Source organism: Callithrix jacchus, chromosome 21 (assembly GCF_049354715.1).
Source record: "Callithrix jacchus isolate 240 chromosome 21, calJac240_pri, whole genome shotgun sequence".
NCBI lineage: Eukaryota > Metazoa > Chordata > Mammalia > Primates > Cebidae > Callithrix > Callithrix jacchus.
The window spans coordinates 50,838,448-50,856,918 of NC_133522.1; the positions used below are offsets into that span (position 1 = coordinate 50,838,448).

General features: G+C 42.6%; 1 protein-coding gene across 16 annotated transcripts in view; it reads left to right on the plus strand.

Annotated features, from left to right (window-relative positions):
- ADARB1 (adenosine deaminase RNA specific B1) overlaps nt 1-18,471 on the plus strand; it is a 139,898-nt gene that overhangs the window by 104,448 nt on the left and 16,979 nt on the right. For 10 of the 16 annotated variants that reach the window (XM_078358775.1, XM_078358773.1, XM_078358778.1 and 7 more), the window contains 5 exons: nt 1,324-1,492; nt 2,122-2,270; nt 3,249-3,374; nt 3,702-3,870; nt 18,089-18,270. In XM_078358775.1, coding sequence (XP_078214901.1) covers nt 1,324-1,492; nt 2,122-2,270; nt 3,249-3,374; nt 3,702-3,870; nt 18,089-18,270 — 795 coding nt within the window. The remainder of the gene's footprint in view (nt 1-1,323; nt 1,493-2,121; nt 2,271-3,248; nt 3,375-3,701; nt 3,871-18,088; nt 18,271-18,471) is intronic. The other 6 variants (XM_078358781.1, XM_078358780.1, XM_078358783.1 and 3 more) reach the window with 1 other exon arrangement.

Consider the following 18,471-nt stretch of genomic DNA (forward strand, 5'->3'; position numbering starts at 1 on the left):
TCTTGTCCTTTCTCCCTGAGGGGTCACCTCTATCAGACTCTGCAGTCCTCTTCACTGACCCACCTCTTGCTGTGTTGGGAAACCCAGATGCTCTGCTTGTGACCCTTGTTTCCTTGCTGTGCCATGTCCGGGGAGGAGGAAGTACCCAAAAAGCATCTCGGGTTTCTGTTTCTATTTTAATATTTTATACCTGTATTTTCTCCCCCTTCTATCTCTCTCCTTACTGCTATCTTTTACATTAATCAAAGGTGAACACCACAACTACTGAATAGAGTAGTTCCCTAGGTAAGATTCCCTGCCTCTTCCAATGACCTGGTGAGTGAGCTGGTTGTGTTCTTTCATCAGTTTTGCTTTTTTTTTTTTTTTAACGACCTTAGAAGAGGCTGACCACCTTCTGGGAGCATTTTACATCTTAGTGTGTATTTCACTTGAGACCACTTGCTCAGAGCCATCATTTACATCTGAAGCCAGGACCGTGGAGCACTTGGCGCTCCAGACAGTTGGTTCAGAGGCTCTCACTGGTTGAGTGGCCTTGGGCAGGTTACAAGGCCTCTGTGCCTCAATTTCCTCATCTATACAGTAGAGACACTAGTAGCATGAGCCTCAGAGGACATGGTGGGAATGCAGTGAGGACAGTTTACCTAACAGACATGGTGCATACCTGCTACCCAGCGTGTACACCACTGGTTCAGCTGCAGTGGATGTGAGTCTCCCACAGGTAACTTCCAGGGTCCTTCATCATGCCTCTGTCAGTGGTTTGTCTCACAAAGTTGAGACAGAGTGATCTGCCTATGGGAGATCACCACTCCTTATGATTTCACTCCCAGTATGGTTAAATGGTGACAGTTTACTAATGAAAACATCGCAAGTTAATTTTGTTTTCCTTCTTCTTCCTCTGGGTGCCATTAACCCCTCCCTGCTAGCCTCTTTAGTACTTTGATATTTCATGTCAAGATGAATTACCAGATCAGATAGTCCACCTTCCGTAGTGTTGCCTTCCTTAGTGTTCTAGTCGTGAGCACTCAAAAAGATGCTATTGCATCCCAAAGGAAATGCCTTCCACGAGTTTAGCATCTGTGCACCAAGAGTGAGGACAGTTAGCTTTCCAGAAATGTCACAAAGCCAGTCTTCAGTAGGAGGTTGTTTGCAACACATACATTCGCTCAGTTAAAAAGTAGGTGGTAAGAATATACATGAGGATAAGCTTGAAAAGTCTGGTGGCCCCTGAAAAGTTAAGTCACTGAGAGTAAGTGTCAGACCTCAGGAGCACAGTTAGGCAAACATGACTGTGCCTTATAGAAAGCGATGTCTCTTTTTTTACAGGCACAGATGTTAAAGACGCCAAGGTGATCAGTGTTTCTACAGGAACAAAATGTATTAATGGTGAATACATGAGTGATCGTGGCCTTGCGTTAAATGACTGCCATGCAGAAATAATCTCTCGGAGGTCCTTGCTCAGATTTCTCTATACTCAACTTGAACTTTACTTAAAGTAAGTTTAGTGAACACGTAAGAACAGGAAACAATTTTTAAAAAATACTCTACTATTAGAAAACATTGCAAAACCTTTCATTGTTTCTATAATCATGGAAAAACTCTCAAAATAATAACTTTAATTACTGACAATAAGGCTGGATCTCATTCTCTCATAATGCTCAACACACATATGCACGCATACATACAATGACACAACATGGTCATAAATTTCAAGTCTGTGTTTAAGAATGTGTGATTTTGTTATATGCAGTAGAAGTAGAAGTTCCTTCTACTGCATATAACAAAATCACACATTCTTAAAGATGGTCATTTTTATTCTAGCCACTGTTTCTAGAAAGAGCGAGTAATGTATCCAAACTGCTTTTCTTTACAAAGCCATTTCTTGTATGTGGTCTTTCTGTTCTGAAGTCATAAATTGGGAGAAGGAAAGGTTACTTACATTTTGATGACATATCCGTAATTGAGTGGACAAGAACTGTATTAATTACCCTAAACATGTGAAATAAATATTCCAGTTCAAACTTATCTTTTCCCTGTTGAAACTACTAGGCTCTGAAAATGATAGACTAAAATTTAACTGCATACAGCTTTAAATGTTACTTTTGCAACTTTCTTCCCTTTCAGTAACAAAGATGATCAAAAAAGATCCATCTTTCAGAAATCAGAGCGAGGAGGGTTTAGGCTGAAGGATAATGTCCAGTTTCATCTGTACATCAGCACTTCTCCCTGTGGAGATGCCAGAATCTTCTCACCACATGAACCAATCCTGGAAGGTATGAGACGAGATTCTTCAACAAGCCAGTTTCTCAAGAAAATGTGTCCATTTGTAGTTAACATTTGAAAGAACAAACCTACATTAATCTCCCTTTTCCTTTTTTTTTCCCTTTTAATTTTGGCCTTGGATGTGAATCTGATAAGAGTCTCTATAAAAGCATGGATTTTTCTTTCCAATTAATGACTTAATTAGAAAACTTTAATGAATGAAAAATGCTGACTGTAATTAATCAAGTAATTAGAATGCAGTGAGATATTGGATCAAAATTGTATCAGTATTTAAATTTGGGTAACAAGTATCTCTAAATCAGAGGTGTATGTGATCCTTCATATTTCTGATGAATTGTAATTTGCTAAATGTGTAATTAGATTATTTATTTGACTGATATTTCAGAAGTAGATAGACACTAATGAAAAGTGAAATCACTATTATGATCATATTTTGTTCCATCCTTCTTTACATTTGAGGTTAGCACTTTTGTTTTTTAGTATATGATATCCACATCCCTTCTCCCAAGTTCTCAGTCATTGTTTATTCCAAATAGAATGTTTCATTATACTACTTTCCTTAATTATAAAAGCAACAGGCACACTCACTGTGGAAAATTGCTAAATATTTTTAAAATGTAAGAAAGAACATTAAAATTACCCATATGCATGTCACCCAGAGATATTCACTATGGATGTTTTACCATACTTTCCATGTGTTTATTTCTGCATCTGTCTAGATTTATTTTTGAAATGTAAGAAATACAGAGGAAAAAGCATAACAAACACCCAAGTATCCGTCACCCAGAATTAGCAAATGTCAGCATTTTGTCCTGTTTGCTTCAGCTCATTTTCAACGATAGAAATAAATCCTTTCAGTTAAAGTGAAAACTCTGTTTCCCCAAATCCCTTGAAGAACGCTTGTGAATTTGCTTTGTGTTATGTCCTTCCTACTCAACTTTATATACTTCTTTTTTTTTTTGAGACAGGGTCTCGCTCTGTCACTCAGGCTGGAGTGCAGTGGTGCAGTCATGGCTCACTGCAGCCTCGACCTCCTGGGCTCTTAAGAGATCCTCTCACCTCAACTTTCCCAAGGAAAGCAGCTGGGACCACAGGCATGTGCCACCATACCTGGCTAATTTTTATAGTTTTTGTAGAGATGGGGTTTCACTGTGTTGTCTAGGCTGATCTTAAACTCCTGGGCTCAAGCAGTCCACCTGCCTCAGCCTCCCAAAGTGCTGAGATTACAGGTGTGAGCCGCTGTGCCCAGCCTATCTGTTTCACACATGTACTTTGTATGTGTATTTTGTATGTATGGCATATATATGTGCATTTGTATGCAAACTATATTTTAAATTTATAAGGAATTGTTAGATGTGCGTTTTAATAAATCAAATAGTTGGTTTACTACCTGTGGGGTTTTAACTCTTTTTCTCTCTTAGAACCAGCAGATAGACACCCGAATCGTAAAGCAAGAGGACAGCTACGGACCAAAATAGAGTCTGGCGAGGGGACGATTCCAGTGCGCTCCAATGCAAGCGTCCAAACGTGGGACGGGGTGCTGCAGGGGGAGCGGCTGCTCACCATGTCCTGCAGTGACAAAATTGCGCGGTAAGGGGCAGGGCTCCCGCGGCCACCTCCCTGCACATGGGGTTCACCCGTGCTGTTTGTCAACCTCCCTTTCCACAACCATTTGGATTCTGTCCCCATTTCCCACTCAGGTGCTTCTGTCCCCATTTCCCACTCAGGTGCTCCACAATATTCTTTGAAGGACTGAGGTTCTAAACAGGTGCTGCTGGGACCCCCATGAGGGGCAGCAGAAGGACCTATACACGGGAGGCTCCACACTTGTCACATTCCTGTCCTTTCAAACAGGCATCTCAGGGTTTACCACCTATTTTTAATGTGGGCTTCTGGGTTAAACTGATGTTTTTAGAGTGGGCTACAGGCCATGACATTTTAAAACTATTTGCTTCTCCTCATTAGTAGTAGATGCAACTTCAGTGGTCACATTCATCATTCAGTTAACATTTTAGGTAGTTGATATTTGCATTTTAAAAGTAATGCAAACTCTGTCACAGGTGTTGTGTTCTAAGCACAGAGAGTGTCCCCAGTCATTCTGTGTCTGGGTGTGGGTTAGGCTTAGATGTGGGCTCTGCAAGCACACTTCTTTAGTCAGGAGGTGCCTGGGAGATATACATCCCTCAGAGGCCTGTATCCAGAGAAGATTATAGAAAACCCACTTCTACAGATAGTATCAGTTCCAATAGTTCTTTGTTTTTATTTTTAAACTAATGTTTATTGGGAACAAAATGTAACATAAGCAGATTGTAGAAAGCATACAATGATAAAGTTAAAAACCTCGCTCTTCAGAGCCCTGCCGTGGTACCCATAGTGAACAGGTTTTGACCGTCCATCCAGAAGCTGTCAAAATTGACATATACGCATGTGCACATGCACATCTCTTCATTGTTTGTGTGGCCTTTGTGTAGATTTCCTTCGGTGGGTCTTGTCAGGAAACCTCAAGTACAGGGAACTGGACTAATCACACTGGGCCATTGCCCACAGCCCAGGTGACCACTGTGATGTGTTTACTTACTATTTGTCTTTCCAGTCCACCTCCACATGTGCATACATCAACTTTGTGTGTGTGTGTGTGTGTGTGTGGTGTATTCGCGAAAAATACACAATAGCATTATTTTGGGTGTTTATGTATATGTTGTTAATTTACAGAAACAGTATTTGCTATAAATCCTCTCTGTTCCTTACATTTTCATTCAACCTATATTTTTGGAGCTATTACTGTTTTTCTAACCAACAGCCAGTTCACTACTGACTTTTGCAGATCTTCCTTCATAGTCAAGGTCCATTTCCTTAATGTTGGGACACTCAGATTTCCTCCAACTCCCTTCTACATGTAGCCCTGAATATCCTTCAACTTGTGCAAACTCCAACATGATATTATAGACTGCTAGAGTTTCTTGGGGCATATATTCAGGAGTTATGCACATATATAACTTCACAGAATAATCAGATTTTATCCCAGAGCAGTCCCACTAGTTAACACTTACATCAACAGTGCATTAGTTTCTCCCACATTTTATAAACTGATATCTTCATAGTTTCAATTTTTATTTCTCTTATCACTAGGAATGTTGAGCATCTCTTCAATTACATATTAACTTTTCATCTTACACCTTCTTTGAGTTGTCTGTTAATATCCTTTATTCATTTGTCTTTTGGATCTCATGCCTTTTTCCTCTTGATTTGCAGAGTTCCTTTTATAGTTTATATTATAATCCGTAGCCCTTTGAGAAGATGCAGTTTGTTCTCTAACTCCTTTCCCCCTTGAGTAGTCTTGTCACCCTGTTGAAGATCATTTTAACATATATACCAGGGTTTATTACTGTGCTCTTTTCTCTTCCATATGTCTATTCTTTATGCCAGCATCATGCTATTTTGATTATTGTAGCTTTATAATATGTTTTGTAATCAGGAAGTTTAAATCCTCCAACTTTATTCTTCTTTTTCAAAATTTTTCTAGCTATCCAGGGTCTCCTGAGATTTCATAAACATTTTTGGATGAATTTTTTCAAAAAGTGCCATAGTTATTTTGATGGGATTATGTTGACTCTATAGATTGCTTTGGTTAATATGGACATCTTAACAATATTAAGTTTTCTAACTCATGAACATGGGATATATTTCCATTTATTTGTATCTCCCTTCATTTCTTTCAGTAATGTTTTATAATTTTTATTGTACAAGCCATTCACCCTTTAGTTAGGCTTATTATTAAGTAATTTATTCTTTTTTATGCTATCATAAATTTTTCTTAATTCCCTTTTCAGATCATTCATTGCATTGTTAGTGCATGGAAATGCAGCTGATTCTTGCATGTTGATTTTGCTGAATTTGTTTATTATTTAAACAGTTTTTATGGAATCTTTAGGGTTTTCTACATATATAATTATGTCATCTGCAAACAGATATAATTTACTTCTTCCTTTTCATTTTGGATGCCCTTTATTTCATTTTCATGCCTAATTACTCTGGCTAGAACTTCTAATACTGTGTTGAATAGAAGTGGCAAAAGTGGGCATCCTTGCATTGTACTTGATCTTAGAGGAACTGTTTTCAGTCTTTCACCACTGAGTACAGTGTTAACTGTGGATGTTTCATACATGGCCTTTATTATTTTGAGTTAGCTTCCTTCTACTCGTAGTTTATTGAGTGTATTTGTTATTATTATGAAAAGGTGTTAAATCTTGGCAAATGCTTTTTCTGCATCAATTGAGATTATCGTGTGGTTTTTGCCCTTCATTCTGTTAATATACTGTATTATATTATATTACATTATAATATAATACATTATAATTAGATTGTTTTGGTCTGTAGTTTTTTTATTATTCTTTGTGTCTCTGGCTTTGATATCAGGGTAATGCAGGCATCATAGAATGAGCCTGGAAATGTTCTCTTCTCTTTAGTTTTTTGGAAGAGTTTCGGGATTAGTGTTAATTAATCTCAAATGTTTGATAGAATTCTCTAGTAAAACCATTAGGTCCTGGGCTTTTGTATTTTTGTTTTTGAGATTGAGTCTTACTCTTGTCACCCAGGCTGGAGTGCAGTGGCATGGTCTTGGCTCACTGCAACTTCCACCTCCCAGGTTCAAATGATTCTCCTGCCTCAGTCTCCCAAGTAGCTCGGGTTTCAGATGCCCACCACCACACCCAGCTAATTTTTGTAGTGTTAGTGAGACAGAGTTTCACCATGTTGGTCAGGCTGATCTCGAACTTCTGACCTCAGTTGATCCACCTGCCTTGGCCTCCCCAAGTGCTGGGATTACAGGCATGAGCCACTGTGCCCAGCCATGGGCTTCTTTTATTGGGAAATTTTTGATTACTGACACAATATTCTTATCCATTAATGGTTCGAATGAAGTACTTTTCATATTCATTATTCCTGCTATCATTGGTTACCATTTGCATGCAATATCTTTTTCCATTCTTTCACTTTCAGTTTGTGTATCCTTAGATCCAGAATGAGTTTCTGATAGACAATAATACATAGTTGAATCCTGTCTTTTTTTTTTTAATCCATTTACCCAGTCTTTTGACTGGGGAGTTTATTTATTGACATTTAAAATAATCACTGATACGGAAGACTTACTATTGCTATTTTGTTGTTTTCTCTATGCTTGTAGCTTTTTGCTTGTTTTTTCCTTATTCTCTTACGGCCTTCCTTTGTGTTTCTTTTATGATTTTTTTCTAATGATAGGTGTATTAGTCTGTTTTCACACTGCTGGTAAAGACATACTTGAGACTGGGCAATTTACAAAAGAAAGAAGTTTAATGGACTCACAAGTCCATCTAGCTGGGGAGGCCTCACAATCATGGTGGAAGGTGAAAGGCACATCTCACATGGCGGCAGGCAAAAGAGAGCTTGTGCAGGGAAACTCCCCTTTATAAAACCATCACATCTCATTATACTTGTTCACTATCATGAGAGTAGCATGGGAAAGACCAACCCCTGATTCAGTTACCTCCCACTGGGTCTCTCCAACAACACATAGGAATTGTGGGAGCTATAGTTCAGGATGAGATTTGGGTGGGGACACAGCCAAGCCATATCAATAGGATTTTTTTTTCCTTTTGTCTGCCTGGGGTACAGAATCTCATTTCTTTTTGTGTATATTCTATAGGTATTTGCTTTGTGGTTACCATTGCAATTACATAACACATCTTAAAATTATAGCATGTTACTTTAACTAAAACTTCAATTACATAGTAAACCTTTACTTCTTTACTTCCACTCCTTCACATTTTGTTATTGATTTCACAAATTACATTTTCATATATTGTATATCCATTAATATAGATTGTAGTTTTGCTGTTTTTGTCATTTAAATGTTATGCACCAAAATTACAATAGTACTGGTTACTGTATTTGTTCATGTGCTTCCCTTTACAGGAGAACCTTTTATTTCCATACAGCTTAACGTTGCTGTTTACTGTCTTTTTATTTCAACTTGAAGGACTCCCTGTAGCATTTCTTGTAAAGCAGGCTAGTGGTAATGTACTCCCTCTACTTTTGTTTATCTGGAAACGTCTTAATTTCTTTATTTTTGAAGAACAGTTTTGCCAGATAAAGTATTCTTGGTTGACAGGGTTGCTTTTTTTTTTTCTTTCAGCACTTAAAATGTATCATTCCACTCCTTTCTGGCTTGCAAAGTTTTTTCTGAGAAAGCCACTGATCTTATGAATGCTCCTTTGTATGTGACCCATGGCTTTTCACTTGATGCTTTCAAGATTCTCTGTCTTCATTTTAGACAGTTTGATTGGAATGTTTCTTAGTGTGGCTCTCCTTGAATTTATCCATATTTCATTTCTTTGAGCTTGAACTTGTATGGTCCATTTCTTTCCACAGATTTGGGAAATTTTTAGCTATTATTTCTTCAAATAGGCTCTTAGCCCTTTTCTCTCCCTCTTCTCCATCTGGTATTCCTAGAATACTTGTAGTAGTCTGCTTGATAGTATTCCATAAGTCCCTTAGTCTCTCTTCACTTTTCTTTTCTTTTTGCTCCTCTGACTCTAAGTGATTTCAAAAAAAGACAGTAACCTGTCTTCTTTATTCTACCTCATTAAGTCTTCTGTTGGATGCCTCTAATGAATTTTTCAGTTCAGTTGTTGTATTTTTCAGCTCCAGAATGTTTATTTGGTTCATTTTTTACTAATATCTTTTTGTTGATATGCTCATCTTGTTCTTGCTAAGTTTTTCTTATTTTGTTTAGTTGTCTGTGTTCTCTTTTAGCTCATTAGGCATATTTATGACAGTTATTTAAAATTTTTTGTTAGACAGCTCATAGATCTGCATTTCCTTTTTCTTTTTTTGAGATGGAGTTTTGCTCTTGTTACCCAGGCTGGAGTGCAATGGCATGATCTCGGCTCATGGCAACCTCCGCCTCCTGGGTTCAGGCCATTCTCCTGCCTCAGCCTCCCGAGTAGCTGGGATTACAGGCACACGCCACCATGCCCAGCTAATTTTTTTTGTATTTTTAGTAGAGACGGGGTTTCACCATGTTGACCAGGATGGTCTCGATCTCTCAACCTCGTGATCCACCCGCCTCGGCCTCCCAAAGTGCTGGGATTACAGGCTTGAGCCACTGCGCCTGGCCAGTTTTGCATTTTATGTATAGATCTGTGACCTATTTTGAGTTAATTTTTGCGAAGGGTGTAAAACCTGTGCCTAGATGATTCTTCTTCTTCTCACATGTTTATATTCATTTGTTCTAGCACTGTTTGTAGAAAAGACCACCTTTGGTAGTTTTATTGTCTTTGCTCCTTTGTCAAAAATCCGTTGACTGTATTTGTGTAGGTCTATTTCCAGACTTTTTATTCTGTTCCATTGATATATTTATGTATTCTTTCACCAATACTATGCCGTCTGATTACTCTAGCTTTATATGAAGTCAGGTAATGTTAGTACTCCAGCTTCATTCTATTTTTTTAATATTGTGTTTACTCTTCTGGATCTTTTCCCTTTTTATATCCCTATTAGGAACAGTTCATCAGTATCTACAAAATAACTTGTTGGAATGTTGATTGGGATTGTATTGAGTCTCTATGTCGAGTTGGACAGAACTAACATTGAGTCTTTCTATCCATAAACATGGAATATCCATTTATTTGGTTCTTTGTTTTCTTTCTTTGGAATTTTATCGTTTTCCTTATACACATCTTGTACATACTTTGTCAAATTTATACCTAAATATTTTAGTTTTGGGGGTGTTAGTGTAAATGGTATTGTGTTTTTCATTTCAAATTCTGCTGTTCAGTTTTGGTCACAATTAATTTTAGAAGGACAAAGGCAATTCAGTGGAAAAAGAATAGTCTTTTCAACAATGATGCTGGAATAAGTGGATATCCCCGTACAAAAAAAAAAAAAGCAAAAAACAATGAAGCAACCAAACAAATGGACTTCGCTTATATTTTGCACCATTTACTAAATGAATTCATAATGGGCCATAGACCTAAATGTATAAAAATTCTAGAAACAAACAGGAAGTAATCTTTGTGACATTGAGTTAGGCAAGTTTTTAGCAACACGAAAAAAGACTTTACATAAAAGGAAAAACTGATCAAGTTTAAAAATTGCTTCTTTCAAAAGACACCATTTAAACAGTGAGAAATAAACTCACAAACAGGGAGAAAATGTTTGCAAATCATATATCTAATAAATGATTGGATAACTACAATCCACTGGTATAAAGACTCAAATACAGGCCGGGCGCAGTGGCTCAAGCCTGTAATCCCAGCACTTTGGGAGGCCGAGGAGGGTGGATCACGAGGTCAACAGATCGAGACCATCCTGGTCAACATGGTGAAACCCCGTCTCTACTAAAAATTACAAAAAATTAGCTGGGCATGGTGGCGCGTGCCTGTAATCCCAGCTACTCGGGAGGTTGAGGCAGGAGAATCACTCAAATCCAGAAGGTGGAGGTTGCAGTGAGCTGAGATTGCACCACTGCACTCCAGCGTGGGCAACAGAACAAGACCCAGAACCAAACAAAGGCAGTTTGACGGTTTCTTAAAAAGTTACAGATATGGCTGGACGTAGTGGCTCACACCAGTAATCCCAGCACTTTGGGATGCCGAGGCGGACAGATCATGAGGTCAGGAGTTCAAAACCAGCCTGGCCAGCATGGTGAAACCCTCTCTACTAAAAATATAAAAATTAGCCTGGCATGGTGGTACGCACCTGTAGTCCCAGCTACCCAGGAGACTGAGGCAGGAGAACCGCTGAACTCGGGAGGCGAAGGTTGTGATGAGCCAAGATCATGCCACTGCACTTCAGCCTGGGCGATAGAGCAAAACTCTGACTCGAAAAAAGTTACAGATATGCCTGCCATGTGCCCTAGACATTTCACTCCTAGTTGTTTACCCAAGAGAAATGAAAGCGTATGTTCACACAGACTTATACATGAATATTTACAGGAGTTTCTTCTAATACACAAGATAGTCAAAAACCAGAAGCAATCCAAGTGGCCCTCAACCAGTACATTGATAGAACAGATGGTGGCATGTCCATAGAGTGCAGTACTGCCAGGTTAAAAGAAACAGCGGTGATACACACTCCAGCCTAGATACATCTCAACATAACCATGCAGAGTGAAAGAAGGCAGACAAAAAGGAATTGCCATACAATTCCATTTGTATACATTTGAGAAAATGCAGACTCATCCACAGTGGCAGAAAGCAGGCCAGTTGTTGCCTAGTGGGAACAGAGTGAGTTGTGAGGAGACAGGAGGTTTGGAGAGTGAAGTCTCCTGGGCACATACAAATGTCAAAACTTACCAAAGCATCCCTTTAAGTGTGTGCAGTTTACTGTATGTCAGTTGTACTGCAGTAACTCCAGGAGAAGAAATCACAATGGGAATGAGAAAATGCTTACAAGTAAATGACAAAAAGCATCACAAGTACAGAATCAGGAAGAGAAAAATTCAAATAAGTAAAAGGAGGCAAACTGTAAAGTTAAGAGCGGAAGTTAGGTTTGTAAGCAACAAAGACCTAGCAGTAAGCAGTAACAAAGCCTCGAAGGTGTCAGTCCTTAGAGGAGATTGATTAAAAGCAGCAGAGCCGGTAAGGCTGATCAAGAAGACCGGAGAAGCCCCGACAAAACGTATTCGGAATGGAAGCACAGATGTCCTTCAGGGTCCAGCAGCGATTGCTACAACGGAGAGTCGTAGACACTTCAGCACTGACAGGTCTTAAAACTGAGACGAAATAGAACATTTCCTAGAAAAGTGTACATTGCTAAAAGTGGCTTAAGCATATGTAGAAAATTGGAATAGAATTCTGCCTATTAAAGAAGTTAAATCACACACATGGAAGAAATTAATTTAAGAAAATAGAAGAAAGGAGGGGCTGTGGGGAGGTGGTTGTCCCAGACAACCTTGAGTGAGTTCTAGACATCTTTTGGAGGATGATAGTCTCTCTTTTGTGTAGTCTTTTCTAGGGACTAGGAAAATGGGGAGGAACTCTGCAGCTCATTGTGTGGTGTTACTACACCTTTATCTCCAAAGCAGACAAGGACAGTAAAGAGAAACAAAACGGCAGCATGTCATGAAAATACATGTCTGTACACGTACGTGATCTTTAAACATTTAGCAAACAAAATTCTATTTATATTTTTTAAAGCTTCATTAATTCCTCTTAAATCTGTCATTTCAACATGATTTTTAATAAAAATCTCATCATTTTTTCATAGTACTTAAAAATTGAATTCCACCATGGAAATAGAAAACTAACAATATGAAACCACAGTAATCAAAAGTGAGTGCTAATTTGCAGTAGAACAGTGGCACAGCATACAAATCTGAAAAGACCTGCAGACCCATGGGCAGCACTGACAAAGAGGCCTGCCTGTATTTAAACCAGATGGAGGCTTATCTTTCTCACAGAAAATTAAATCCGAAAACAGGTGACCTCGAGATGCTCTGGTGGCTCCATGGCCTGGAGGCTGATTCCGTCTTTGTCCCATCTAAGAGGCCTCTTGTGACTTCAGGGTCTTCACAATCCCTAGAGATGGCCAAATCCCTGAGCACCCAGTCTGAATTCCAGGCACAGGGACACTCTGGCCAGCTCAGCTCGTCATCCAGAGTGCAGGCACAGGGCTCTACTTGCTGTGGGGTAGCTGGGATGGCCAGGCTTACACGCACGGCCGCCTGGAAGAGGACTGGGGCCCTGCCGTGCAGGAGGAAGGGAAGGAAGGCAGGGCTGCAGCCAGCAGTCTATGCTAGACGTGGTGCTCATGGAAGAGATGGACGGTGTGGCCAGTGAACACTCTGGAGCAACAGGCTGTCTGTGCAGAGAAGCAGCCGTCATATACCATCCACAAAGCACATTGCCAGGCCAGTTAAGGACCTGAGTGTACAGAGCAGTACCTGGCAGTGTTTCCAGTCTCAAGTAGGGTTCTTCAATACGGCAAACCCAGATTATCAAGAAAAGTGAATAAATTTGACTAAATTAAAATTTCAAGAATTATTTACCTTAACCCACATATTTGGCAAAGGAAAATCATGTAGTGGAAAGAGATTTCTGATGACTCACGTGACCAACAAAGGATAGACTTGGTTACAAGCTGATTCCTGTACTTGCATAGCTCAAAGCCATCCATTTGGAGGATCCTTGCTGGGGCATAGGGATGTTCTGTGTCTTGACAAAGGGGATTTCACCCGCATAAATGCAGAAGTCAGGGCTCATGGACCTGAACCCTTAATATCCAAGTCTTTTAGTGTATAGTAATCAGACTTCACCTCAAGTAAGAAACAAAGACAAGCTGATAGAACCTAGAACAAGGGATGTTCTTAGAAGAGACAGCATGGGCAGGCCAAGAAATAGCAAATGGCCGGAAAAGTTGCCCAGAAAGAGCCCTGGTGACCAGAATGATGCTGGTTGGCTGCAGCTCTTTCCCTACTCTGGGAGAGTGGAGAATGGGGAGCAGCCACCTCAGAGGGCCAGGTGGACGGGGCTGAGTGGGGCTAAACCATTTCTCTTACACAGGACACAGTGACAGACAGAGGGCCCAGGGCCATGGTAGGCTGGGGGTGGGGTGGAGGGGTGGGAGGCACAGCTCTGCAACTAGAGGTCACCAGGGTGTCCATCCCACTGGTGGGCAGTTTGGCAGTGAATGCAGCCCTGGAGAGCTGTCTGCAGGACCACAGGGCAGGAGGCTCCCATGGGTTTGGCCACCTCACGGTGGTTATGTTGGTGCGGGAGCCGTGGGAAGGAACGAGTCTCAGTTCTGATGACCTCAGCCTGTATCTTCAACTGCACAGAGCTATGGGAACAAAGAAGACCATCCAGAAGAGGACCAGCAGCCTGTCTGTCCTGTCTATTCAGAGCCGCTGTGGCAGGGGGTGGGACCACTGTAGGCACAGGAGCGGGGATGGCTCTATTGTCGGGAAAAGGTTCTGATGGAGGTACAGGGAAGCCAAGGTGGGCTCTGCAGAAGGTGGCCTCCCGTGCAGCTGTTCAAAGAACACAGGGACATCTCTGGCTGGTTCTGGATTGGAAGCAGGAAGTGGTGGGCGTGAGGCAACCACTGGGAAGCTGCAGTCCTTCCTCAAAGCCTGGCCCACTGGGCCGAGTGCTGAGGAGGTTGTAGTTTGGGTCAGAGTAGTTCTCCTGCCCTGTGTGGTCTGGCCGACATCTGTCTGCAGCTTAGTCTCTCAGGCCAGGCCAGACCCTTTACTGGATCAGGGGACAGATCAGATGGTAGCACTCTGGACTCTGTTGCTAAGGAAATGGTGTGAGGAAAACGAAAGAGGAAGAAGGGAGGCACAGACGCCTAGACCCGGGTCAGTGGGCCCGAGGTCATGGGACACCCGCAGGTTCCTCGGGGGTCAGCCAGACACACTTGACGGAGCACGCTGTGAGTGGGACCCTCCCATGGTGTCCACAGGACAGGTGGCTGTGGGCATGTAGTGGGCATCTCTGGGAGACGTCCTGCCTGCAGTCTTCACAGAGCTCTACTTGGCTTAGTTGCATGGATGCTGACTGTGCCTGACACCCTCTCACTGGCACTAGGTGATTTCATCCTGGTGAAGTCTGTCCCAGCTGTCCTTTGTGAGGTGCATTGGTGGGAGCTGGTGCCACACCGTTTCCCACCCAGGGGCCTCTGCAGAGCTGTAGACGCTCCTGGAATTCTCTTACAAAGCGTGTGCTCAGAATTAATGACTCCTAACATGTAGGTTTCTGCAGGATCTGCTTTAAAGTTTGCCCAGAAGACTGAATTCAGCTTAAAGATGCTGTAATTAGCCTCCGTGGAGGCTTCTAATCTATAGAAAAAAGGGGCCTGTGTTTCTTATAGGCATTGGATCATTTCATGCTTTTTCTGTAAGTTAGGGAAACCTGCATTTTCATTTCCGTTTTGGAATGTGTCATAGGAATTGGAGGATTTGTCCATTCGACAAATATTTATTGATCTTCTGTATGTGCCAGGTACATATTGCAAGTTCTGGGATAGGTCAGTAAAGAAGGCAGACAGAAACTTCAGAAGCTTCTTACTGCACTGGGATAGGATGGGGAAAGAGAGCCCAACATGGACCTGTAAATTGCATGGAGATCAGAATAAGGGTGGAGGGCTCAGGCGGCAGGTAAGGGAAGCCTCCCTCAAAAGGGCTTTTGTACAGGGACCTAAAGTGGGGCAGCCATGGCCACTTCTGAGATGGGTGTTCCAGCTGATGAAGCTGTGAACAGAAGCTCTGGGCAAGCAGCAAAGAGGCCCTGAGGGTGGCCAGAAGCTGGGGACAGGTGTAGGGTGAGAGGTGACAGGGCCGAGGGATCCAGCCAGAGGACTGCCGGCATTTTCTTGGGAACCATTGGACTGTTTTATGCCTAGGAATGGCCTGTGCTGGCCCACGTGTTCACAGGGGCCAAGAGGAGAGGGCTTAAGGCAGGCACCAGGTTCCCCTTAGGAGAGGGCACCATGACACAGGCAGGGTGGCATGACTTGACCCATGGTCTAGCAGTGGCCATGGCCAGAGGTCAGGTCCTACATCTCTTCTAAAAGTGGACCCCAGGGGATCTGCCAATAACTACTGTGACAGGGAGAGACAGGGTGAGGGTGACCCCAGGGTGGGGACTGAACAGCCGGAGGTCAGCGCTAGGGCAGATCCACAACAGGGCTTAGACAGGTGAGGTTGGCGGCTGTTTGTCTTGTGCTGCCTGCCCTACCCCACTTGTCAGCTCTGCCCCACTAGGTTCTTGCGGGACCGTGGAGCAGCCCTGAGACTTCAGGCCTCCAAATACAACTGTGGGCATTGTCAGGCAGGGGCTGTGCTGTGGAGTGAGGGAGGGAGGGGGTACATGAAGGCTGGTTCCAGCCTGGGCACCTATACCTGTGGGAAGAGGGAGGCTGCCCTCCATACCTGAGGAGCTGCTGTCACCTGGACAATACATGGTGTGATCACGTACCACATGGCCGTGTCTCCTGTGTGATGTGTGACAATGCAAGCATAGTACTTAAGGTGCCACATATAGGTGAATCCAGCATTGTGGTGATGTGTTCCCTGAACATGTAATACGGAAGCTAAGAAAACTGACTTTGCATCATCTTCTGTAATACAGTAAAGAGAGTTCTATTTGCAAAAAAAACAACTTGAGATTGTTAGCCTCCTGCAAACTCAGGTCCTGCCACCTCCCCAGATCTAAGCCCAAATGTTTCTCACCTGCCTGGCCGTGTCCCCGCCGCCCAGTTGGCCCTCATTTCCCACCTGTGCTGCTAAACATCTTCACCTGCAGCCATGGACCACACTGCTGACGTCACTTAATAAAACGCACATTTGCCAGTCCCTCCCCCGAGACACTTCCATGAAATTAGATTGGGCCACTGGCTTGCCAAAAGTCCTCCATAGGCCTCTCTCTGCCCTCTCAATACCACCCCATCTCTCATCATGCTCCTGGCTGCTCCGGGTCCCTTGCCTATCTTCCCTGGCTGCCCTTGCTGCTGTCCTGTGTCTCCTGCTCCCCAGGCTGGGACATGCCTTCCTTCATCAGCCTCACAGCCCCCACCTCCCGCTTTGCGCTAAGCTTCAGGGTCACCCCAGGAGCATTCCTTGAAGTACATACACCCCCTTTTTCTTTTTCACAGAACCCTGCCCTTTCTCCCATATTGATTTTATCTCAATTTATGGTTCTTCTTTTGTCTTTTCATTGCATTATTGTTTAGCTCCTGGACTGTGTCTCCCCCCAATACCTCACACTGTGTATATGTAGCATCCAGCAAAAGGTGCTCCCAACACCACAACTCCCAGGCGGAGCAGAGCATCTCTGCTGTTTGTGGGGCTCAGAAAGAGAAAACAGGCATATTGTGAAGGCACGTGTGTGTTTGAGCTGATAACGAATGCCTACGTTGCCATCGGCATGCATGGTTGGTGTCATGCAGGTCAGCCGCACACATGCAGCCGCTGTCATTCCCACACCCCGTCTCCTTGTGCATTCAGTGCCATTGTCACTTGCAGAGGAATAGGAAATACGGAGTTTAATGTTTTCAAGGGCCCCTTTAAGAGCTGTCCTTTTTGTAAGAAGTATAGTGGTCCCTGCTTATCTGTAGATGTGTCTCAAGACTCCCGGTAGACTCCAGAAACTGTGGGCAGTACTGAACCCTGTATGTGCTGGTATTTCTCCTATAAATACATACCTATCGTAAAGTTTAATTTATAATTAGACACAGTGAGAGATTAACAGCAGTCACTAGTAATGAAGTTAGGGTGACTTGAACACAAGCCCTGTGATGCTGTGGCCATCCATCTCTGAGCACCAAGACAGCTGCTCGTGGCCCAGTGGCGTCCGCAGCGTGGACAGTTCTGATCCCAGGCTGGACAGCACAAGGTTTCATCACACTCCTCAGAATGGCTTGCAACTGAAAGCCTGGAAGTGTTTATTTCTGGAATTTTTCATTTAATATCTTGATATTGTGGTTGACGGTGGGTAACTGAAACCTCAGATAAGTAGGACCTGCTATAATAAAATAAAGACATAGCTTCCTTTCTGGTATTTCCCACAGATTTCTCACAAGAAACATGTGGCTCATTGATTACGGGAAAACGTAATGGTAAAAAAATCAGTGTAAAATAACTTTTAAATCGATTTTTGTCTTTATGATCTTAAGCTGCTGAATCAGTCTATGAATTTTGGTTGTGCTCCTCCTTTGGTTGGCTGGGATCCTGCAGAATTGCCAGTGCATCCCTGTAACCAGCAGGCTTAAGCTGGGCAGCGTCAGCACTGAGTCTGAGCTCCCTCACGAGTGCGCTTTCTTTTCCCTCCAGCTGGAACGTGGTGGGCATCCAGGGATCCCTGCTCAGCATTTTCGTGGAGCCCATTTACTTCTCGAGCATCATCCTGGGCAGCCTCTATCACGGGGACCACCTTTCCAGGGCCATGTACCAGCGGATCTCCAACATAGAGGACCTGCCACCTCTCTACACCCTCAACAAGCCTTTGCTTAGTGGCAAGTATCTCTAGAATGTGCCCATTTCAGCTCTATCTTGATTTCGCAATGTTTTAATTCTCATGAATGAGGAAAACACCACCTGAGCTACTCTGTGGCTATCAGCGAAACATCAGAGTTCTTCTAAAGGGACCCATGGTGATGTTTCTGGATCTCTCTGGGCCTTGTCCCTAGGGCCTTTTAAGTAGTCCCTCTGTAAAA